Source organism: Punica granatum, chromosome 8, assembly GCF_007655135.1.
Source record: "Punica granatum isolate Tunisia-2019 chromosome 8, ASM765513v2, whole genome shotgun sequence".
In the NCBI taxonomy this organism is placed as follows: Eukaryota; Viridiplantae; Streptophyta; class Magnoliopsida; order Myrtales; family Lythraceae; genus Punica; species Punica granatum.
The window spans coordinates 17,305,625-17,330,464 of record NC_045134.1 but is presented as its reverse complement, the minus strand read 5'-3'; the positions used below and the strand labels follow the sequence as shown (position 1 = coordinate 17,330,464).

Genomic DNA, 24,840 nt, shown 5'->3' with positions numbered 1-24,840 from the left:
TTACTGGTAGCGCTTTTGGTATTTTACAAAAGTTTCATGCGATATACAATCTTCCTTTTTCCTCTACGGAAGTTAAAACCTTTTTCAGTAATTTGCTTTATCATTACACCTTTTATACATGATTAGGGCATTATTAATTTTGCATTAGTTAACAAACATAAGGGAAATAAAGAAAGAAAGATTAGAGAGGGAATGAGAGAGAGGAATTATTTGGAAGGGTCAATTGCGTAAAATAACGCAAACTTCGATGGCAAATAAACACTTCCCGAGGACCCATCAAACATATAAAGCAACATATCACTCTCAGCCTCTGCTACTTGCTCTGCTCTGCTCCACAGAAACTCCGACTCCTTCCCTGCTTTTTCCTTCCTTCACTCTCCACTCAGTCCACATCCACCAAGAAGAGGAAGAAGGAGGAGAAGAAGAAGAAGGGGGTGATCGGATCGGCAATGGCGAGCATGGCGGCGATGGGCGTGCTCAGTTCCTCGCCCGCTTCCGATTCCTGGACCCAGAGGAAGCAGAACCATCATCACCGCACCCCCTCCCTCTCGTTCTCCTCCTCCCAGCTCTCCGGTGACAAGATCGCGCCCTGCAATGCTGTGGCCGCTGCCTCCCCTTCCGGCAGGGGAAGGGCCCCGATCCTCGTCTCCCCCAAGGCAGTCTCCGACTCCCGCAATGCCCAGACCTGTCTCGACCCCGACGCTAGCCGGGTCAGTCACTCTCTGTGTCTCTATCTCTTGCTCGTGCGAAGTTTGACTACATAGCTGCTTTCGTGATTTTGTTCGCTTCCCACCTTGATTGCGACTGATCGGACGTCGGCCCTGCTTTCTCTGATTGCGATTTCTGATGATTTCTGCTCTCTCTCACTGTCTCAATCTCTCTCTCTCGTGTTCGTCTGATGTGTCCGATCATCGGACCTCTCTCAACCCATGAAAACGGCTTCTATCCGCAGGAATTGCTTGTAATGCTTGTTTTCGCGTTCAGTGTTCACGATTGTTCGTCAGGGCATTACTGAACGGTTTGATAGTGTGAACACTGAATGGTTCTGGCAGCCGGTGGCTTAAAGGTGGCGGGTCGGGAGTGGGGAGGTGGAAGTTTCTGTGCAATTTGAAATCTTGCTTGTTATTACCTCGAGAACGTGTTTCGTGCATCGGAGCTTATATTCCAAAACAAGGTTTCCGAAATACATTCGGAAGTGGAATAACAGGGTTTGGAATTTGGATCACCCCTTATTCATTGTTTCATAATCTTTTCAAATCTTGATGGAAATTCAACCAAGAAGAGAACTTGGAGACTTCAAACTTGGGGAGTTAGCTCTATCTTGTGCCTGGCTCGAACCGTCTAGATCGATATGTGGCATTTCTCTATAATCTATTAAAATTTGATGCCATGCTGTTATTGTTCTATTACGCTGGTTTCAGTGTACTCACAGAAAATGCTACTGTATCGAACAAACTGATGTATGTATCTTTGGTCATTTCTCTTGATTTCTGGTCGATTTCCCTTTTATGAAATTTTACTATGGATATGCAGAGTGTTCTAGGAATTATATTGGGAGGTGGAGCTGGGACCAGGCTCTACCCACTCACCAAGAAGAGAGCAAAGCCCGCGGTTCCTCTGGGAGCAAACTACAGGCTGATCGATATTCCCGTTAGCAACTGCTTGAACAGCAACATTTCCAAGATCTATGTCCTTACCCAGTTCAATTCCGCGTCGCTGAACCGCCACCTCTCTCGTGCTTACGCAAGCAACATGGGCGGCTACAAGAATGAGGGCTTCGTCGAGGTTCTTGCTGCTCAGCAGAGCCCCGAGAATCCTAACTGGTTCCAGGTAATTGAGAGTAATGCAGCTGGAAAATCTTTCTTCTGTTCTTCATCATGCTCACCTTGTCAAGAGAAACTAATGGGTGGCATGTTTATGCTGCAATGGTATTTTCTGCAAGAGAAGTAAACTTTGATGTCTTGATTGATTTTCTTTTCATGAAGAAAATACTCGTGGGCACTTGGAATTTCCAAAGCATTGTCTGAGAATTTATTCTAAAATTCTCAGAAACTTCTCCAAGTGTTCTTACCGTGCAGTTCATGAGGCACATGCTCTCAAACACCTCGGCTGGAAACCAGTAACTGGTGACCTGAAGTAAGCAGTGAGCATCGGAGGTGCTTGAGGTGGTAGTGACAATGGTAGAGGAGACAGTGGTTTGACGGGAATCAGAATCTTGTTATTAAATAATACATAAAAACGTAATTTTCAAAGTTGTTATTAGACTCATTTGTCGATGAACATTTTCAGTTACAAATTTGAGGATACTTTTGTTACAATCTAACAAGTTCTTTTATGTTCTTAATCGCTGCAGCTGTTTATTTCATTAACGAACTAGGCCCAACTTTTCTACACATTATTGGACCCCCAGTTTTACTATGGCTTACTAAAAATAAAGCTGGGGTTTTAATTGCAGGGCACCGCAGATGCTGTTAGGCAGTATCTCTGGTTATTCGAGGAGCACAATGTATTGGAGTTCTTGGTTCTTGCTGGAGACCACTTGTACAGAATGGACTACGAGAGATTCATTCAAGCTCATAGAGAGACTGATGCTGATATCACTGTGGCTGCTCTTCCCATGGATGAAAAACGTGCCACGGCATTCGGGTTGATGAAGATCGACGAAGAGGGACGCATTATTGAGTTTGCCGAGAAACCGAAAGGCGAGCAGCTCAAAGCAATGAAGGTCACCCAAAGTTTTGACTGATATGGAACTTTTACTGAATTTCATTCATTTTAGATCACTCATCACTGACTGATTTCTCTTTATGTTTTCATTACGTGCTGGCCTTGCAGGTTGATACTACCATTTTAGGTCTTGATGATGAGAGGGCGAAGGAGATGCCTTACATTGCAAGCATGGGAATATATGTTGTGAGCAAGGATGTGATGCTTGATCTTCTTAGGGAGAAGTTTCCCGGAGCCAATGACTTCGGAAGTGAAGTTATTCCTGGTGCCACTTCCATTGGAATGAGAGTACGTGTCGTACCCATCCTACGCATTTTCAACACATAATATGCTTCCTTTGTCTTTTCCCCCTTTTTCTTGGAAGTTGATGAATGGTGCTTTCGAAATACTTTTTTAACTGGAACGTAGTAAAATATCATCCAATTTTTTCGTTTACTTTCTGGAAAAGTTCTCTGTGATAAATTGCTCCTCACTTGCCATGTTTGCAATTGGATGTATAATATATGCTACATCTTATGGTAAATTTTGTTTTGTGTTTAGTTATCAGAGATCTGAAATATTTTTGACTTTCTGCAGGTGCAAGCGTACTTGTATGATGGGTACTGGGAAGATATTGGGACAATTGAGGCCTTCTACAATGCAAACCTTGGGATCACAAAGAAGCCAGTGCCTGATTTCAGGTAGTCCATCCCTGCTTTATTTTCCTTTATGAGACGTTTATTTCGAAACATGGACAACTGTGGAATCTAATGGCCTAAGAATTATGCTATGATACATATGGCATTACGGGATGTTCTCATTGATAAGAAACATGGCCTAAGTGGAGATTGGCTTACTTAGTACTGTCGATATTCTTTTGCAGCTTCTATGATCGGTCATCTCCAATTTACACCCAGCCACGGTATCTCCCTCCATCAAAGATGCTAGATGCTGATGTCACTGACAGTGTGATTGGTGAAGGCTGTGTCATAAAGGTAAGTTCATCGATCCAATTTTGGGTTTCCAAGTTGTACCAAGCTTCCTGGCCAAAATAAAACAAGTGTAGGCCACATCATATGAGCTGACTCTTCCCCGTTTCTTTCTACACAGAATTGCAAAATTCACCATTCAGTGATTGGACTGCGTTCATGCATCTCGGAGGGTGCAATCATTGAAGACACCTTAGTCATGGGAGCTGACTACTATGAGGTAAATCCACCCTGATCCGATGCTATTGCTAGTCAATATTTGTGCAATGACCCAAGCATCAAGTAAGTGGAGGCTGAAGTTCCAACCTTGATTGAGAAGTAACGTTTTCATATTTGGGAAAATCTGTGGTCTCTTTTTGGATTTATCTTGCACATTTCTTTCAGTACACAAATTACTGGTGACCCTCGTGCTTCTGGGGAAAATAATATGCTGGACTGATCATAATTGATGGTTTTGCTCGAACAGGCCTAGTTTAGATGAGTCTGGGATAGAATCTTCATTTAGTGTTTCAGAATAATAAGCAATACAGGGTGAAATAACCATGCATATATTCACATGTTGCATGTTTTGTATGTGTCTATATAAACTTTATTTGGTGATGTAATTTCTCGGTTCATCTTTGTCCAGACGGACGCGGACAGGAGGTTTCTTGCTGCAAAGGGCAGTGTCCCAATTGGCGTTGGCAAGAATTCTCACGTCAAGAGAGCTATCATTGACAAGAATGCTCGGATTGGGGACAATGTAAAGGTGCAGAGAACTATTCTTTAAATCACCTGAACCAACAAATACTGCTTCATGTTCTTTTATAATGCATGTGAGGATTAGATTAATTCCAGTAGAGAAGAATTTACATTGCGATTGGCTCATACATGACCTTACTGTGCTCTGAGACAGCAAGATAATATTTTCCGGTGATTAATATGTTATTTACATAGATTTCCTTGTTATATTTGCTGATGGTTTCTATGTGAACCTAACCGATAGGCCATTCTGTTAATTTCCTCTTTGCAGATTATTAATGGCGACAATGTTCAGGAAGCAGCGAGGGAAACCGATGGCTACTTCATAAAGAGCGGGATCGTTACCGTGATCAAGGATGCGTTGATCCCGAGCGGCACTGTAATCTAAGAAAGAAGTTTCTGACACGAGAGCGAGTTGTAACGTAACAAAGGCCAGTGAAATTATCTAAGTTCCAGTTTTCGAGTTCGCATACTATAAGTTGCAATGTAAATTTACAATATGCCACAAATATCACTACTGCTTAAATCAGACAGATGCTACAGAGGACCTGAAGAGAAGGTTATATATGCTGTAAAGTCTTTACATTCTAAAAATTAATTTAAATTCAGTCTAAATCTTCATGTAATGTCCTTATGTTAGGCTCCTATATATATTTATTGCGATATAATAAATAAAAATAAAAATAAAAGAATAGCAAAGTCACAATAATTTTAGAACTTACGTAATTAGAACATGAATTTGCAATATTTACATGTTTCTAAGTATTTCTAAAAGGATATAGTCATAAAAAGTGGGGAAATTACATTGGTGGTTCAAAAAATTTTATTAATGTATCAAGTTGGTCTAAAAAGTTTTTTTTGTTACTTGATGGTATAAAATGTTTTAAAAGTGTAACATGATAGTACAAATCGTTATCTCACCATTGACACCGTTAAGCGAAGTTGACGTGACGGAAACGTGGCCGACACGTGGCTCTGATATGTTTTTAAAAGTTGGTGGAACGTTACATGATGGTTCAAACTCTTTTGAAATTATCACATAATGGTCCAAAATGTTTTACAGATGTAACATAATGGTACAAAATATTTCTTTAATTAACTTAAAGGTCCACCCATGTCAATGGCGAGATGACGACGTCAATGGCGAGATAACGGTTTGTACTATCATGTTACAACTTTGAAACATTTTGTACCATCAAGTAGCAAAAAATAAATTTTGGACCAACTTGATACATTAGTGAAATTTTTTGGACCACCAGTGTAATTACCCCTAAAAAATGGGGGGAAAGTCGCCAACATTTGCAATATATTCATGTTTTCAATTTTCAACTCGTTTATTTCACTTTCAATCTTCAAAGTTTCAATATCACATCGCCACCCCTTGCAGCTTCAATTTCTTGAATTTGACCCTTTTAGGTTTTTTATAGCACTTGATATAGCCTTGTAAATATATTTTTGATGGCTTTTTTTTCCCCTAATCAAATGAGTGATGCTATAAACTTCGAATTCGGAGCCTCTAAATGAGACACAAGGGGCAGACTTGTAATCAAATACAATATGAGGGGCACTTTTCCAATGTCTCTTATTCTTAGGATTTGGAGCAAACAATTTTTGGAGGAAAAAACATTTTCCTAATCAAATACTATGTCAAAAAGATATAAAAAAATAAATTCAATCGAACTCCCTTTCCTTAAAAGCCCATTTCAGCTACCCGTATAATTTCTAAGAAAATAATTTTTGGTCCTAAAAATTCGAAAATTTAAATGATGATGAATATGAATACATTATTAATTTTATGAATTCTCAAATAATTCTTTATCATTTTCTATTATATAAGAAAAAGGAGGTTTGGTGTAGTGGGCAGTCATACTCCCACAAACTTTGGTGCTATTGGCCGGCACAACAACCCTCACAAGGCGCGTCCCCCCACTGAAATGCTAGTGTTCAGCGGGGCGAAACTTACTTGGACTCCCACAGGCCAACCAACCCCTAACAGATATTTTAGACAACCTATGAGACTCTTGCCTTAGGAGAACCGCATTGCACGAGGGAGAATCGAACCCGTGATGCCAAGGCAACTCCACCAGGCCTTATCCACCAGAATGCCAAGCCTTGGTGGTAATTCTTTATCATTATGGGAGTTTAAAATATCAAATTTACATATGAATCTTTTGTATGTAAACATAAATTATAGAACTCAGATAAATTACTATTTTCACATTTGACTTTTGATTATAATTTCTATTTGCAGGATTTGTGTAATGCTCATGTCGAAGAGTTTAGTTTTTTGAGAAAGAAAACTTGCACAAATTATTTTCTTACTCCAATTAATGTAAAATTTATAAATATATAGATTTTTCTTTTTGCCAGATAACAGCAACAACAATAATAATAATTGAAGTAATAAAAAACAAAGAGGGGGTTTGAGCCGAAAAAAGTTAAAAAAAAGTTGAGGGGGAATCGTGACCAAAGTGAAGCTTTTGGGGGCAAATATGAAAACAGCGAAAAGAATAGAGGAGGCAAACACAAATCAAGGATCATATGAGCCGACGACGTCGTCCGCGGACGACTCCCCCTTCCCCTCCTTCCGTCCGTCCGCCTTCCCAGTCAGTCTCCTCCTCCTCCTCCTCCTCCTCCTCCTCCTCCTCAGAGTAGTATAAACCTCTTGTTAGTAACTCAGCATAGCATAGCCAGCGAGCTGAGAGCGAGAGCGAGCAAGCGAAGCGGAGATGACGGAGGCCATGATCAGGAAGAAGCCAGGGATGGCTAGCGTCAAAGACATGCCCCTCCTCCAGGACGGCCCGCCGCCGGGCGGCTTCGCTCCCGTCCGTTTCGCTCGCCGCATTCCCAACACGGGTCCCAGCGCCATGGCCATCTTCTTGGCCGCATTCGGCGCCTTCTCCTGGGGCATGTACCAGGTCGGCCAGGGCAACAAGATCCGCAGGTTCGTTCGTTCGTTCGTCGCTCGCACACACCGCCCCGCCCCGCCCCGCGCCCCTCTCTCCCTTTCAAATGTAGCCCTAGCCCATCGATCCATCGATCGGAACTGATTGACTGGAAAAAAACCCCCGTTGTTGACGTCTTTGTTTTCCTGAATTCATTCATTGTTTGGAGGAACGCAGTTCTGCTGACTGATAAGGGTGATTAGCTGCTTTCTTTCGGGTCGGATGGGAAATGGATATTTTTGAAGCTACTGACAATGAGACGAGATAACCTAACCTAACCTAACCATTGGGTAGCTTGTTCTGATTGATGGTTATGGTGGCTTATGGAGGAGGGGCAAGGGATGATGGATTAGTATGTAAATGTTCGTCGAAATTCCTTCAGAAGAAAAGAAGTGGATTTTTCAAAGTGAGGGATTGTAGTACATCTTGAGAATAGGAATAAGATCTGATGCGGTTCTTCTCGGAAATTTTTCTGTGTCGCCTCATTGGGAGCTGATTACTTACTGATTAGTGGGTGGATAAGGAATGCAATTGACTGTAGATGGAGGCATAGAATGTGAAATTTGGCATTCCTGATGGTGTTATTGAGTGCCCCGGATAATGTCTTCTGTAGTTGGCCAGGTTTGTATTATGATATCAGGTGTAACACTTACTTAGCGTGGCAAGGTGTGTTGCAACATCACCATATAGCAGTCTCAATCTGTAGGATGCTTGATGGTTGTCACTTGCCCATGCTAGCTTTACTTACCTGTAATAGCACAGTTGAAAGGGCTCATTCTTTCGTCAAGACTATGCCTTTATTGAGGGTAGGATCACCATATGAATTTGTGTCCTAAGCCACCATCATGTATGTTATTACTAATAAGTGTAAATACATGTTAGAAAAATTGTGGGGGGGGGGGGGGGGGGGGGGGGTGGGTTGGTGGGGGGGAGCCGGGTTGGGGTTGGGGTGTGTGGGTTGTTATCCTCCGTAGAAGATTCCTCTCAATGAATTTGATTCACTTGGTGTTCATTTTTCCTTAGATGTTGGATTCTTTTGGGAATGTTGTACTTTCTTGATCCTGGGAAAGATCAATCCACTTTTATGAGTTCTTTGTTGCTCGATTATTTTGACGCAATGTGCTAATTTGTCTGGTTGCCAATGAGGCTTGGTTGTTCCAGCTTACTAAGCTAAAATGCTTGTTTCTTAGTGAGATCACAGTAGTATCATGAGTGTTTTGCAGTGAAGCAATTTTTCTTGTTTCATCTGGGAGCTAACCGAGATTTTAATAAATACACTGGGTTGTGCAAAACGAAATTGTTTCCACAAGGATACTTTTTTCTTTTTAATTATTATTATTATTTTTCTCCTTCTGTCAAGTGGGTTGCTTTCCACATGGTTCTAGTGACAGGTTTTTGTTGCAAGATTCAATCGAAAACTATGAGATCACCATATACAATTTTTGTATTTTTGAAACAACCCTTCACCCATCTTACCTGAAATCTTGCCAAGGTAACTCAATCCCAGACGCCTAGGCCATAGATCTGGTAACATGCATCATCAGCCTCCCCTCTAGACCTGATCCAGAGTAAGTAGCAGGTCTTGCATGATGGTACCTGTCGCCATCATACAGCCATGGCCAATCTACCAGCCAGGAAATGCCAGCATCTCCAGATTTTAACAATACTTCTATATGCAAATCACCAGCCACAGTGAACTTATTGAAATATTGTGAGGTTACAGTTATCTTGTTCCCCTTTTCAACCATTTACAGGGATGAGGATGCCTCTCAGTCGGCAGCTTTCCCCTAGAAAAGCTAAAATTCATCGTTCAGGTCATTGTGCCACCTTGGCTTCCTTGACCTAGGTCTATGTATAACTGGGCCAATGTATTTGAGGTGCCTCAACTTCATTCACCTCAATCCTGAACCAGGTCATTAGAGGCAAGAAAACCACAGTTTAGTTGGTCTTCAGCTGGAGCTGGGTGGGAAGCTTCGGGCGGCCTTTTATGGTTGTCATGGGAGGGACTGTTTCTGAAATAAGAGAAAGGATCTGATGAGATTTCTTCACTTAAGAGAGGGGTATATATATATGTATATATGTATTTATATTTAAATATATTGCCAAAAAAAAAAGCCAAAAGAAAAGGATTAGTATTATCTGGATATCCTACTGGTAACTGGGCTCCTGGAATCTGTTATAAACTCAATCTGAACTGCCACCTTTCAACTTGGTAAAGTTTCTTTGTGGCAATATAACCTTCCAAATTGAACCAGTAAACCAGTTTGAAATCTTGTGTAAGTCGAATTGCGTTTTGATCATATCCTTGTCCTTCTATTAATGTCAAGAATCAGGGTGATGTTTGGAGAAATTTATGAATTGTTCTTTAGAGATGTTTGTTTTTGGTTTCCATTTTCTTTTCATGGGGGGAGAGAAGTGGAGGGAACTGAATTTTGGCTTGTTTTAATCTTACTTGGGAGAGAAGCATGGCTTGTATCAGTTACTTTTCTCGTGAGAATCACTTTTTGTCCAGACATGATTTTTCAGCTGCGTCTTTGATGTGCATCGAAAAATTATTCACAGTCGATAACCATCTGTAGGGCACTCAAGGAAGAAAAATATGCTGCACGGAGGGCAATTCTGCCCACTCTTCAAGCTGAAGAGGATGAGAGGTAAAATTCAATTGCTTCTCTGCAATCAGTCATTTTTCTGCTCAAGATTGCTGTTTCAACGAGATGTTTGAACTCCTTTTAATCTTTCCTTGGTCTATGTTAAAAAGGTTCGTGAAGGAGTGGAAGAAGTACCTCGAGTATGAGGCCGATGTGATGAAGGATGTGCCCGGGTGGAAGGTCGGAGAGAGTGTGTATCACTCTGGTCGTTGGGTCCCACCTGCCAGCGGTGAGCTCCGTCCTGATGTCTGGTAACTTCGAAGAGAGGTGCGGGCTGCCTAGAGCCTGCATTTTAGTTGTCAAGGGGTTCCTTCATTTTCGCGCATCATGCAAAAGTCGCAGCTTCTGCAACCTAAATAAGATGGACGATCTGTTGTCTGACTCAACTTAATTGTGTTTGATATGGCAACCGGAAGAGGTTCAGTGTTATCATCTGTACATTTTGAATTTCTTTTGTCGTCGTGTTTTGAGACTGACGCAGACCGAGTGTAGTTAAAGGACACCGGCATCTTCTTTCTGAAAATAGTTTACTCATAATAAACCTTTTCTAATTTTTGTTTGGTTTGGCTTGGCATCGGTAATTGGATTCCCTTTGATAGGGTTTGGGTCTCAGCTTTAGACTTTTCTAATCAAAATACTAAGCCAGATTACAGCTACCATTATATTACAGCCGCGAAGTGATGTAAAAGCCATTGACACTGCGTAAGATCGCATAATGCAGGACAGTACTACCCACATTAGCGCCGTCAAGACCAACACGAAGAACCTTGTTATTGCGGGAATATTTGGTTTGTAGCGTTCACGCAACATTAAGGATATGTAAATACATATAGAGATATATGTATCAACATACATATATACTTATTTGCATTATGAGATTTCATTTAATCTTATCTAATCTTTTATCATAATATACTTTTTTTTTTGTGATCAAATTTCTTCCGTAACAAGAGAATTTGTCACAACATAAATTTCTTGTAGTTCGGTCACTGACTTAATGAGTTTAAGTCGATTTACCAAGCAACAACGAAATTACTCGACAATGCTTGAAGAAAGTACACGTACGTAATTAACTAGTTAGAACTCGATTTATCCAATTAAACGCATAGAAGACACCAATTACAGCGAGACTTATGAACACACACCCCCCCAGATCTATTTCATTTCATTCAGACAATTAATCCAACCTTAGACTGGCAATCACATAACCTGTGAGCAAATTGACCTATTTTATCAAACAAATCATCTTTACTCACTTGGCTCCCCAGCTAGACCCGTGAACTGAGGACCCAAATTAACCCATTAAAGCCACCTAAACCAACCTTTTATCACCTAAGGACCAAAATTAACCGGTTAAAGCCATCTAAACCAACCTTTATCACCTTGGCATTTAAGGACCTGAAAGCAATGATAGTCAATTTAATCACTCAGCCCAATTTCGACTAAATTCACTTGACCCATGACTGAACATTAACCCAATTTCATCAATTAATGACCAAAACAACACAACTAATATATGATCAAATAGTGATCCGAGTATTCCCACTCACGAGTGGCCGTAGAGACACACCCAACACTTGCCTACATTTACTGTCGTCTGCCGTGCTTGATTGGTGATTCCAATACAACAAACCGTCTGTCCATGTTGCAAAATATGGAAATCATGTCCTTGATTGGTGGGTGCAAAGTTTTAAGAATCAAACATAAACTTAAAACCAATTCTCGCATACTCAAAGATACTCCTATGTGTTAATCATGGTTCTTAGAATCATGATTCGAATCGTAAAATCGTACGATTCTACGATTCTAGGGGGGTCATACGATTCCGATTCTATGGGCTGAATCACAATATGTTGAATCGGGCCTGAATCGGACGTTGAATCGCTGAATCGCGGAATCGGGCCGATTCCGCGATTCCAGATTCAGCCCACACTCGAGTAGAGGGCAGGCCTGATTTGGGCCCTCGGGCCGAAACCCAGCCCATTGGCAATGAGCCCGTCTCTTCTAACCCCTCACCCTCCCACCCCGCTTTTCTTCTCCGGCTCTCCCCCCTTCTCCCCGACATCTCCGTGCCCTAATCTACTGGCCTTCTTCAATCTTCCAAATTGTTTCAATTTCTGCCCCATTTCGAGACGATTTTTCTTGTTCTGCCCGTACCGGTGTCTCTTGTTCGGTCTCCAACGAGCTTGAAGGCTGAAGCTCCGCCAGTCCGCAGATCCGACTTCGCAATTTTCGAGTTCTGATTTAGACTTTGGATTTCGAGCTCGATCTTGATTCCCTTTGCTCGCTGGGTTTGATTCCTACTTCAGCAGTAGTATTTCTGATGAAGTCGGGTATACCTGCTTAGATCGGTTTCGGTGGGGGTATTTGTTTTGCCTGGAAGCTTAATCCGTGGGAGTTCAGGTCCGATTGTGGTCTGTCTTCGTAGATTGAGCTGTTTGACATCTCCTTGGTCAAATGATCCGGAGCTATGTTTTGGGTTTTGAGATTGATTTCTGTAACTTCTCGTTGCCAATCATTTCATTTCTGTCCATTGGCTGATTAAAAGACCTTTTGATTTATATTTATTTAAATCTAAAAACAGAATTTTAATTGGATTTACTTCTTAAAGCTTATGATGTGCCCGATTTCCAGTTTCATTCTTGCTTTTATGAGAAAAAAACAAAATGAAACTGGCAATACAGATATAGATACTGAGGAGAAAGATGAAGAGATTTTCTTTTTTGTTTTTTCTCTTCTTTCTTTCCAAGTTATTTGATTCGATGGTTTTGCTTTTAACATACATTCGACATTGGATGTTATAATTTATGTGATTATCTGTTTATTTTGAGAGTTTGAATTATGATTTAGACTTTAAATTTTGATAATTTGTAACGATAATTTGTAATTTTAAGCCTTTTATGACTTATTGTTGGTTTGTTAGTTTTTGGTCCTTTTTTGAATATAAAGGATCAAGGATTGTTTTTTTTTTTGGCTTAGGAAAGTATAATACATATATATATATATATATGTTTTTTTTTAATTACAGGTAGAATCTTACGATTCACGTTACGATTCTACGATTCACGATTCTACGACCCTCGACCGATTCTAGGTAGAATCGCGATTCTGAAAACCTTGGTGTTAATTACTAAATATAATATTTTTTAAAAAAAAAACATTTAGTTAAAACCAGTGAATGGGATATGTTAAGAATATTAACACCTACATGAAAGTTAATTGGTTCGGCTAAATTGGATGTAACTCCTAAGGGTCGGATGTAAATAAAAAAAAGAATCAAAAGTAAGTGGAAGCTAACTTATTTTTATTTTTAATTTTTATATTTTATATTTTAGTTCTTTTTTTTAATTTTTTTAAATTATTTTAGTAGACTCTACTTAAGTTATTTTAGTATTTTATATTTGAGAAGGAGTTTTAATGATAACTAGGGTATTCCACCCGCACAATGCTGCGAGTTGGAAAATATTTCATTAACTTCTGGGTTTATTATAGTAGTTTGTGTGATAATTATATGTAGTATAATTGAAACTAATGATAAAACTATTTATGTATAAAAACCATGAACTCTTGGTTGACGATAAATGGTCCAAAATTTTCAAAAGATTGTACTACTTAATATTTCAAACGATATAAAAGCTAACAGTTCTTTTCGTAAATCCTAATTTGAATTTTCAATATTTCTACTTAAAAACCATGACAGGCCTTATGTGGTCCGTTAATTTTAAGTAAATGAACTTTCTTGTAGTAGGTTCCACAATAATTAAAAGCATATCGTGACCAGCTAGGTAAAATTAATACCCAAATAAGAATTAATCTCAAGTCAATATATTACTCTAATATTGCGTTTCATTGAAAAAATAAGACATTTCTAACTTCACAAATAAAAAGAGATTACTTAAATTTGTGACAAATTGAAATAAGCTTTTTGTCAAAGTTGGTTAGTCTTAGATGGGTCGAAGATTGTTATTCTCATGCAAGGCCTCGAGTGCACATATTGTGATGGAAACTTTGATGATTGGGAGAGCTTTATCTCAGTGAGCCGATCTCGCTCGGATCAGATTAATCAAATTCACTGAACTTCAATACAAGTGGTACACGCTGGATTCAAAAATACTAAAAAGGAATTTTTTTTAAAAAAATAAAATGTTAAAAAAAGAGGAAGCGATTGGGGAAAAGCTCCCGACTCGCTCCCTTGGTCCAAGGGACTAATTTTATTTATTTTACTAGGTTGAAAACTTATGCTCTGTGGCAGAGATATTTATTCTTTTGTATTAATTTTATTGTTTATCAAATATAATTTCATTCGATTTAGGATCATATATATTATCAAATATGGAACCCTAAAATTAAAATACGCCACATTTATGAGGTGTTTTAGATTTATTAGATGATACATTAAGTGAACAATATCAAAATTTTATATTTCTAGAATTGGAAAATCCAATTAGGTTAGGCAATCTTTAGTATTGGCTATGAATTATAGTAAACGCTATTAAGAAGAAAAGGCAAGGAAAGAAAAAATAGGGCCATTTTAATAGCAAAAGAAGGGGAAGACAAAAAAACAAAAAACAAAAAACAAACCAGCGGAGGAAGGGGAAGGAAAGAAGGAAAAAAAGGGGAGAAAATGCCACCAAAAAAGAGTGTAACTTAAAGGATTCGAACGATGGATCCAAGGATTCCAATCCCACTTTCTTGTCTTTACAATACATGTTAAATTTATTTGACAAAATTTAAGAGAGAAGAGCAAAAAAAAGAAACGCGCCTGGAGTATAGAATAAGTCCATACTCGCTCTGTGACGGACCCCTTTATATTGTTTACTAAAGTGGTGAATGGTCCAATCAATGAACCAATTTGTGTAAGTAGTTAATCAAACTAATTTTAGGCTAAAAAATCAATTTGAAGTAGAAGCCAAATTCTACCGTGCATATATTTTAAGTTTTTTCATATAATATATAACTGATTTGGGTCCTTATATTCTCCTTAATCTAATATGAATCATCCATTTTTATAAGTTTTAAAATTTTAAAAATAACTTTCAAAAATGATGATCTCGTCCTTATATTAACATAAAATGTGATTTTCGTTCTCAAATCTTTTCGTTAGTGTTCAGTGCCATCACAAATCCGAGCTGATGACGTGAAACATTGAACCACATGTAATATTGAACCAAACCGATTAGAAATAAAACCATACGATTCAATAAAGCGTTTTCCATTGAGGAGAGGAGAGCAGAAAACGCGGTAGTCTCTGTTACCGTCTCTCGAGCTCCCAATTGCCCCTTTTGTCTGCTGGGGTTGTCTGAAGATTTTTTCCTTCCTGCATTTTCCGATGGGTTTGGAGTGGAATTGCTTCCTTTGCAGGAAGATTTTGGCGGAGGAAAGCGCTTCTTTTGACCCTTCAATCCGTCTCTCCGGTGAAATCGGCTTCTAGGTTACTCGATTGTTAAGGTGAGTTGATGATTTGTTGCCTTCATTGCTGAAGGAACTCAATCCCCCGTCGTTCTTCGTGCTGTTGGTTGATGATTCCGATTTCAAGGAATGGAATTGTCCCTGCTCCGTGTTCAAGCTTTGCCACAAACAGTTTTCTGCTGAGCGATTGATTTGGCAAAATAGATTCTTTTCCCTTTCTGGGTGTTGTGTATATACTTGCACACATACATATGTATATATCTAAAAGCATTGTGATGGAAGATTATGTAGGGAAAATATTGTTCTTGATTATTAGTGTGACTAACGGGAGGATGGCGTGTTGATTTTCAGTTGGAAGTTGGGCTCTTTGCTAATTTGAGCCCGGTTGGTGTCTTGCTGCAGGGCAAAGTAAAAATTATAATGAGGACTTCCTAATGAGGTAGCTAGAAGCTTTTGCTTTTCAAATTTTGAATTGTTTTTGTTCTTGGTCGTATGGGAATGGCTTATTAGCAGCAAGAAGAAGAATGATTCTCAGGACTCAAGCGTAGTGTCACGTTTAGAGATTGACAACAATACAATCAACCTGGGCGATTGACCATCATCATTGAGAAGAGGGTGGTCGGCCGGAGTGGAATGCGAGAGAGGAGGAGATGGCAGCGATAATGCTTTGGTTGACAGGAACGACGTTGCGTTGGAATGGAGATGACAAGGGGTAAATTGAAAGTCGGATAGAAAGATGTCAGACCAGTTGAATTATTTTAGGGTTATGATATTACTCCATATATGATAATACTTGAATCAAATTTGTGAGCTGATTCAGTTAGAGGTATGGTTTAATTAATGCAGCCGGTTCCACGGGTGGTTTATTATAGATGACGTGGCACTTCCTCATTGGTCCATGCATGAGGGCTAATTTGTAATAGTGGTGAAGGTTTGTCGAAGGAAAATAGGAAAGTAAATAATAAAAAAACTTTAAAAAATTATATACAATGGACATTTCATATTAAATGAGGGGAGATTTAATGACTCATATTAGTTTTTGTATAGTATGAAAAATCTAAAAATCCCTACTGAAGAAGCACCGGAAGTAGAATCGTTCCCCAAACTGCATCCCAAAAATACTCTTTATTGGGTTTTGTTCAGGATATAAATCAAATAAATTTAAATGGTTGGGAAATATAAATAGAACGAGGACTTAAATTAAACAAATTAAAATGGTTGGGATATAATAATAAAAGAATAGTGTGTAAATTTATTATGGGAAATAGCTTTTATAGAAGTTTATTGTGAAAAATATTTTCTAAAAGAGGGCACATCTTTTGATTCGGTTCACCTGATATCAAAAGTGCTCCATTAATTGATATGATTCCCGAGTACGGGAGGAAAATAATCCATTGATGCTAAAATTGTGATCATGAGACTTCTATAATGCATTCAATTTGTGATTACAATACCTTTTGAAGTTATATATCTAAATTTTAACGAAGATATTTACCCACCGGACAAATTATTAATGATTCAAGTAAATTACAGTAATTTTAAGCAAACTAGTTTTATAGTCTGTGCGTTGCGCAGATATTTACATTCATATATATTAATTAATATTTATTTAAATATATCGTAAAAATAAAATGTAATAATATCTTGAATATTTTTATATGATATTTTATAAATTACATATATAAATTTATTACTAACTATGTAAGAGTATTAGGAATTTTTTTTTTTAATTAGTCTCTTGTACCCAACTTGTTGGGCGGATGCTTGCATTTTCCTGTTTTTATTAAATATTTACTAAGGCAAATTTATGAAAGGTATTTAGAAGGAAACAACTCAAAGTAAAACTTTTACGTTATTACACTTTGTGTACTAAATTGTACATAATATATATTTTCTTTTTCCATATCATTATATTTCTGATTATTTAGTTAGAACATAATAAATAAAACTGTACATACCGAGCCACGTCGCAACATTATATATCTGTAATTATTAAGTAGTTAGAGTATGCATAATTTCAATTATATAAGTACAAGAAACATAACAGTGTAGGGGCCTGCTTTATGTAAATAGATAAATGGTGCGTACTATTCAAAAGATATTAAAATTGTTTGTGTTAAGTTTGTTTGAGTGGATAGTTTGTGTTAAATTTGTTTGAGTGGATAGTTTTATTTGTAAACTATTAATTAACTCTAAGCTACTCATCGTAATCTCTTATTTAAAGAGACTATTATAGTGTGACCCATGCGTAGCACGGGCATCAAATTTTCATTTCTTTTCAGTTTTAGTTCTCTTTAAATAGGTCGATTTCAAAAGAAAATAAAATTTAGGAGGCCAAAAGGATAGAAATAAAGAGTATTATTTAAAAAGAAAATAGAAAGGAAGTTACTATCAGGGAAGTTAAGAATGGAAGTTATTCCCCTTTTTTTTCTGTAGGTGGAACTTATTCTACCTTGAGATGGCGAAAATGTCCAGAGCAATAATTAGCTAAAAGCTGTTTTTTAAATCGAATTATTCTTTGTATATCTAGGAGTATTCATGTAAATTATTGAGGATATTCTTGTAAATTCATGTTAGGGGAGAATATTTTTGTAAAATCCTTGAAGGTATTATTGTGAATTTATATATGGGAGGCTTTCCCTTTATAATATATCTAAATATATATTTACTAGAAAGTTACCTTGCATAAAACGGCCTAAGGTGCATGTAATGCACTTCAACTATATGATTCTTTTCAATACACCCATATATGGATTAATCTGGAATAGGAAGGAAAAGAATTAAAGATAAGAAAAATAAAAGGAAGAATTAGAGACAAAATACAAAAAATAACAAAAATAATTGACTTGCAAGTGGGATTAAGAAGTTGAGAGAGGAGACAGTAAAATAAGGAGAGATTGACATATGGAAAGAAATAGAAAGAGAATAATATTACGTGGACAATATTATCCTTTAACTCATTACTTTTATTTTTATTTAGGGTAAATTACAAAAAAAAAACTCAAATTTTGTAAAATGTCTCAATTTTGTCCTAAATTTTGTTTTGTAACAGAAAAAACCATAAGTTTTTAAAATGTCTCAAAAATGACATCCGTTATAATTTCCGTCAATTTTTGCCTACGTGTGACCTACATGGACTGTTAAAGGGACCCACCATTAGCAACAAAAATTGACGGAAGTTATAACGGAGGTCATTTTTGAGACATTTTAGAAAACTTATGGTTTTTTTTGTTACAAAACAAAATTTAGGACAAAACTGATACTTTTTACAAAATTTGGATTTTTTTTTGTAATTTGCCCTTTTATTTAAACTAAGGATAAGAGATATGTTTGACTTTTCGACCCATCATAAAAATAAGGAGTCAGTCACAAAATGGAACTTTGCTTAAATAATAGTAAGTGTAAGATAAAATAAGATATAAGATAGATAGATATATAATTAACCAAAAGACGTTTTAAATCAACTTTTCATATCTTTTAGCAGTTGCCCATAGACGTGGGGAATCTTGATGTTTCTCACATAACTAACAATGACGAACACTACGTGATAGTTTCTTTCACAAGAGTTTTGTAAAAATTTCCTCCCATTTATATTACAATTGTTTTTCTTACTAGTTGTTGTTTTTTAGGGTTAACTTTCTCGGAATTATAGAGAATATAAACAATTCAAATGCTGGACTTCTAATATAGTGCAAGTCCATCAAAGTTCAATTAGCCATTATTCTCAATCAACTAATTTTCCTCTTCAATGGACATAATACGCACATGATCCAGAATTTACTGGTAAGCAAACGTGCATATAGTAAATACTAAATTGTGGAAGCAAATAATTACCCAAAAAATAGAGGAAGCAAATCATATGTGTTCAATCACCATTATTAGGGAGCAGAAGTCTTGAAGAAATTTGTGAAAACCTTGTCTTGATGCTTGGAGGGGACAAAATCTAGATTCAAGGGGGATTTTCGGATCCTTGCGACTTGCAACTTTGATGAAAGAGGGACACGGCGTTCACAGTGAATTGTCTTACCATGTTTGGATAAATTTAAGGGGTTTAGAGGGGTAAGGAGGTTTAAGGAGGGGAAAGATTCGAAGGTGCTTGGAAATACTTTAAAAATCTTATTTGAATTAGAGGTGTAATTCAATTGGTAACGCGCTAGTATTCTAAGTACTAGATCAGGAGTTCAAGTCTACTTGGAGATTTGGAAGCAAATAAGGGGAAAAGGTCCCCTATATCTGTTGAACTCTCTTATGATAGTAGTACTCTAACTATAATAATGTAGACGGGCGGTATACCTCCGATACCTCATTAAGGTTGAGGTGACGAGTCCATGCTTTTGGGTCCTGGTATAGTTATTGTTTAAATCAGACATTTTGTAGTGGGATTCAGACTCATATAGTTACGTTCTTTTACTTAAAAAATGTTTATTTGAAATTTGCAAACATTTGAAATCGGATATTCTGTAATTTGCAAACATTTGACTTTACTTTACAGTAGGCAATCTCTTCGCGATTCTCTCTATGTTCTTAGTCCTCTTTCTTGGTGAAGAGGGAAAAGAAATGACTCTACTAGAAGACCCAACTGAGCTATTACGTTCGCAAGGGGGCAAACGTTTAGGCTCGATCCATTGTCAATGTTGACCAAAAAAGGGATTTTGAAGGTTTTGGAGGGTCTACAATAAAGAAGAAGTAAAATGCAGTTTGCCCTCAACCTTTGGATTTAGTAGTGAAGTGCCCTAAACCTTTAAAGATTCGCATCATACCTCCCGACTTATTTATAAAGAAGCAAAGTACACCCTCGACCAACTTTCCGAGCACTTTTCTGCCCAAAAATTAATTTATTAATTTCAAATTTTAGAAAATCATTTCAAAATTGAAAAAAAAAAGAGAGAAAATAATCCTATATATCCCGACCTTTTAAATTTTTTTAAAATCTATCTCGTACTCTTAAAATTATCTAAAATGCATAACGTTTCTATTATGTTTGCCATCTATCCTACTGTGACTTTTTTCGTCAAGAATAGATGGAGAGTCTAACTTGGCTCCGTTAAGCCGTGACGGTGCCTACGTGGAAAAAAATGTGGGCCATCCTCGTCCACCTTGTCCTTCCCCGCCCATCTCTCCCGTTGTATTCCTTTTGTTGCCTTTCCTATTGAGCCGACCTTTCCCAATTTCTCTTTGTCTCTCCATAGACCCATAAATTAGGTTTCCAAATTCTCTCCGATCGGAAACAAATCTAGGAGAAATATAGCATAAGTCAAATGCTGGAGGATGAAGAGAGAAGAGTCTGCCTTCGAGTCACGAAATTCGATCTTAAAAAGGAAGTTGCTCAGACATTGAAACCATGCACGCGGAGCTTGCTTAAGGCCATAAAGAAAGCGTTTGAGATGACATACGTGATGAGGCCGAGAGGGGTCAATGAACCCAGAGGGTTGTGACATATAAACTTCTTCAAAAAGGTGCCAATGAAGAAATGCATTCTTCACATCAAGTTTCCGAACAGGCCATTGCAAGGAGACGGCAATGGAGAGAATAGTACAAATGGTGACATGTTTGATGACCGGACTGAAAGTCTCCTCATAATCAACACCCTCTCTCTGATTAAAACCCTTAGCTACCAAACGTGCTTTGTAGCGGTCGATCGTTCCATCAGCCTTTTGTTTGATTCGATACATCCACTTGCAGCCAACAATATTCTGAGTAGGTTTCGGTGGAACTAAATCCCATGTGTCATTCTGAAGTAAGGCTTGATACTCCTCCTGCATGGCAATACGCCATTGAGAGTGCTTGCGTGCCTAAGCAAAGGAACGTGGTTCCTGCAAGGCAGTAGAGACAGAAAAGGCCACAAGATGTCGTGAGATAACAAAGCGTGGAGGAGGAAGAGAGCCATCTTTAGCCTGTGTCACCATCCGATCTGTGTTCTGAGGAACAGGTGGAACAAGGGAAGTTTGGACAGTTTCCTCTGGGTTAGTAGGAACTGAAGTATCCTCAACAGAAGCAACCATACCTGTAGACTGGTCAATGTCCTCGGGTGCAACATCTATCAGAGTAGTGGATGTGGTTGGGATGTTATGGAGGACATCAGGTGGAATAGGAATATTTGTGGTTTCAGAAGAATTAGTAAAAGAAGTACTGAGATCAAAAGAAAGAGTACCAATAGCTGAGGCAGAGCCCGAGGATGTCCTTCCAAATTCCACTGAGATAGGCACGCCAATTCTGAATGGGAAAGACTGTTCATAAAAAACGACCCGAGGAGATATGAAGATGCGACTGCTTATGGGATTGAAACACCGATATCCTTGATAATGTAAAGGATAACCATGAAAAACGCAAGGCTGTGATCGAGGCTCCAATTTGTGACGGGTATAAGGACGCAGATATGGAAAGCAGAGACATCCAAATACCCGGAGATGACTATAATCAGGAGGGTGACCAAGCAACATCTCATAAGGAGATTTAAACTGTAAAGACTTTGTGGGCAACCTGTTAATGAGATAGACAGTTGTTTCAAAGGCATAGTCCTAGTATTTAGAAGGTATGGAAGAGTGGGAAATTAGAGAAAGACCCATGTCCACTATGTGACGGTGTTTATGTTCAGCTGATCCATTTTGCCGAGGAACATGAGGACACGAAATACGATGAAAGATCCCATTACTTTGCAATTCAGATTGAAAAGCAATAGAAAGAATTCTTTGGCACCATCTGAATGAAAGTATTTGATTTTATGGCCATAAAGATTTTCGATTTGAAGACGAAAGGCACGAAAAATTTGTAATACTTCAGATCGAGATTTCATGACATATTAAAATTTCCATTGGGCTTATACGGGCTTGGGCCCATATCCACTTAAAAGCTCAAGCTGATAAGTGGTGGTACCTAAGTCATATATTAACCCATGGATTTTCCTTTTCTTTTCCGATATGAGATTTATCTCATTTTACTCCTCAACACCCGCCCTCACGTGAAACGTGTGATCTATTTCTACTTACACGTTGTCACGTGCCCTTAAACACTCACCATCAACAATTGACCTCGAGCCGGGCTCATCTTCCCTGCTCGGGCGAGGGGGGACACTAACACGAGGCTCACTCTTAGCTGCACTCGACATACTGGGCTTGGCATGGTGCGGGTGCGCACACGCGTAACCTAGCCTCTAATACCATAAAGATTAGAGGATTGTGGCTGAAGCCTCAACTTAAGGTTTGAGGTATATTGTATTGATTTATATAGAGCTGTACATAACATGTTTAAGGAAAGAAATAAATGCAGAATAATTACATAATTATGATACAGCAACTATATTAGGAAAGCTAGGATTTGAAATCACTATTTCCTTTATTAGGCCCAATGGTTGGGGCCAAAGCTACATTTTACTCCAAAAAAGAAAAATGCTTCTAGCCCTCCTACCCAGAGATCCTATGAATCAATCAGTAAAATTGGTTGAACCATACTATCGAATAATTTACTAAAAATATTGGTAAAATTAAGTATTTTACTAAAAAATCAAGTGAAGTTCTTTGAAATTTGTGTATTTCATTTCAAAATTTAAATATTACACTTAGAAGTATGTGTGTAAGCAATTTGTTTCGGCCCGGGCTCGGTCTGGATTAAATACGATCCCCAGGCACATTATCAATAAGGACAACAGCCTCGAAAGATGGTTTTCAAGTCCAGATCATATGAGTCTTCGAGTGCTTTCCTTGAGCTTTAATTATTTCAACACCAATTCTTAACAATATGGTGATCGATCACATTTCCCTCAGGGTTAGCACATAATAAAACAATTTCTCAAAAATGACGTGTAGTTCCTAGAGAATTTCCTTTTAAAACCCGATTACCCGTGCTTTTTGTTAGGAATTGGGTTACTTATTATTTTTTACTGACAAAAACTCAAAGCCTTTGATTACCATGCTTTATTGAATAGAAGAAGGGTTCGAGACGAAGAAATCGATAATCTCATGTAGAGATAAATATCCACTTTGGGGTGTTTTTCCAATTAAAAGTCATTTTCCGATCATGAAATATTTCACGGTAAATTTTCTCCGCCAAAAATGTACCTCAAAGATCTTCAAAAATGGTGAAAATGAACTTTTTTAGAAAGTTCAAGACTGAGGCGCACCTAGAAAGAACCGAACTACTTAATTCTAGAAGTCGTACGTGATGAGGAGCACTTCCAAATGTAGAAGTCGCTGACCATATTCTCTTTGACGGTAACGGAACTTGCTAAAATATCAAAAGTTTAATCTGTGCTTTAGGGAGAATTAACAACCTCTATATAAAACTTAACAACTAATACTACCAGCAATTCCAAGCAACTCATTATCTTCTTGGTTATTCTTGTTAGTCATTTTTCACCCAAACTCTTCGGAACATGACCCTAGATTCGCCATTATTTCAAGATGCCTAGTCGTTTTCTGCTTAATGAACTATTACAAGACGTGATGCATAAAGCTGAATATAGTTTCAGTTTGTAATATTAAATATGTAGTAAAAACAATGTTCTATTATTGTTTAACTAATTATAGTTTAGGGAAATAGCCTAAAAATTGAAATAATTTCCTTAAATTCCTCAATCTAGCAACTTTTCAAATTTTGGCCAAAAAAATTTAAACGTTTCCTTCTGTTTCCCTCATCTATCAACCCGTTAGTTTGGGCATTAACAGTGCTGACACGACCGTTAAATCTGCCTATGTCTCAGAGACGGCAGCACAAGTGGCGACAATGTGTGGTCATTTTAACTCGAAAAATCAAATAGTTTAACATTTTTCCCCGATCTACCAAAATATAAGAAACTCAAAAAATTACATATTTTCATTTGTTCACTAATCCACCAAAATGTGAACTATAAGTCTGAATTGCGAAGTCATATATACGTATATTGGTTTGAAAATTGAAAAAAAATCACCACATATCCCAACATCTGCATTTTTTCTCAATTTCATCACAATTTACGAAAATGACACGGGGCACCCCAATGTTTGGGGTGACATCTCAAATATATTCCAGCATCAATATTCCATCTATTATGGATGAAAAATCTAACGTTACACGTAACGGTGCTAATGCTGCAGTGTGTGGGCCATTCCTATATTGGCTAACATGAAGAGCTCATTGGGCCAATCTTGAGCTACCTGTTTTGATCGCTCGAGCCACCATATGGCGAGTTCTTAGATACTACAGAAAGCTCATATATAGGATTACAACTTAGAAGCAAGTTTTGAGTCAAAAAGCGAACAAACGAGCTAGAAAACTCTTCTTGAAATTTAGTTTTCATCACGCCTAGCAAAAATTTTGCAGAGTTATATCTCTCAAACCGTATAACAAAATTATGAGCGGTCAATCGTTGTAGCTCCCTTGTGACATGAGGAATCTGACAACTAAATTCTTAGGACAAAAATCTGATTC

The 24,840-nt window shown here is 37.9% G+C and overlaps 2 protein-coding genes and 1 long non-coding RNA gene across 3 annotated transcripts; all 3 read left to right on the top strand.

Annotated features, from left to right (window-relative positions):
- The first annotated feature begins 309 nt into the window (after window positions 1-309).
- Window positions 310-5,062, top strand: LOC116188266 (glucose-1-phosphate adenylyltransferase small subunit, chloroplastic/amyloplastic). The gene is made up of 9 exons (XM_031517509.1): window positions 310-710; window positions 1,534-1,830; window positions 2,456-2,725; window positions 2,836-3,015; window positions 3,304-3,407; window positions 3,590-3,701; window positions 3,817-3,915; window positions 4,324-4,443; window positions 4,708-5,062. The coding sequence occupies exons 1-9, from the start codon at window positions 450-452 to the stop codon at window positions 4,822-4,824; spliced, it is 1,560 nt and encodes a 519-aa protein (XP_031373369.1). The 5' UTR covers window positions 310-449; the 3' UTR covers window positions 4,825-5,062.
- Window positions 5,063-7,007: 1,945 nt separating this feature from the next.
- On the top strand, window positions 7,008-10,627 carry LOC116188561 (NADH dehydrogenase [ubiquinone] 1 alpha subcomplex subunit 13-B). The gene is made up of 3 exons (XM_031518000.1): window positions 7,008-7,380; window positions 9,961-10,032; window positions 10,140-10,627. Exons 1-3 carry the CDS (start codon window positions 7,166-7,168, stop codon window positions 10,282-10,284), a joined length of 432 nt encoding a protein of 143 aa, XP_031373860.1. The 5' UTR covers window positions 7,008-7,165; the 3' UTR covers window positions 10,285-10,627.
- A 4,599-nt stretch (window positions 10,628-15,226) lies between these two features.
- Window positions 15,227-16,309, top strand: LOC116187023. The gene is made up of 2 exons (XR_004151962.1): window positions 15,227-15,477; window positions 15,790-16,309. It is a non-coding gene; the product is annotated as an uncharacterized LOC116187023 (long non-coding RNA).
- Window positions 16,310-24,840: the final 8,531 nt, after the last annotated feature.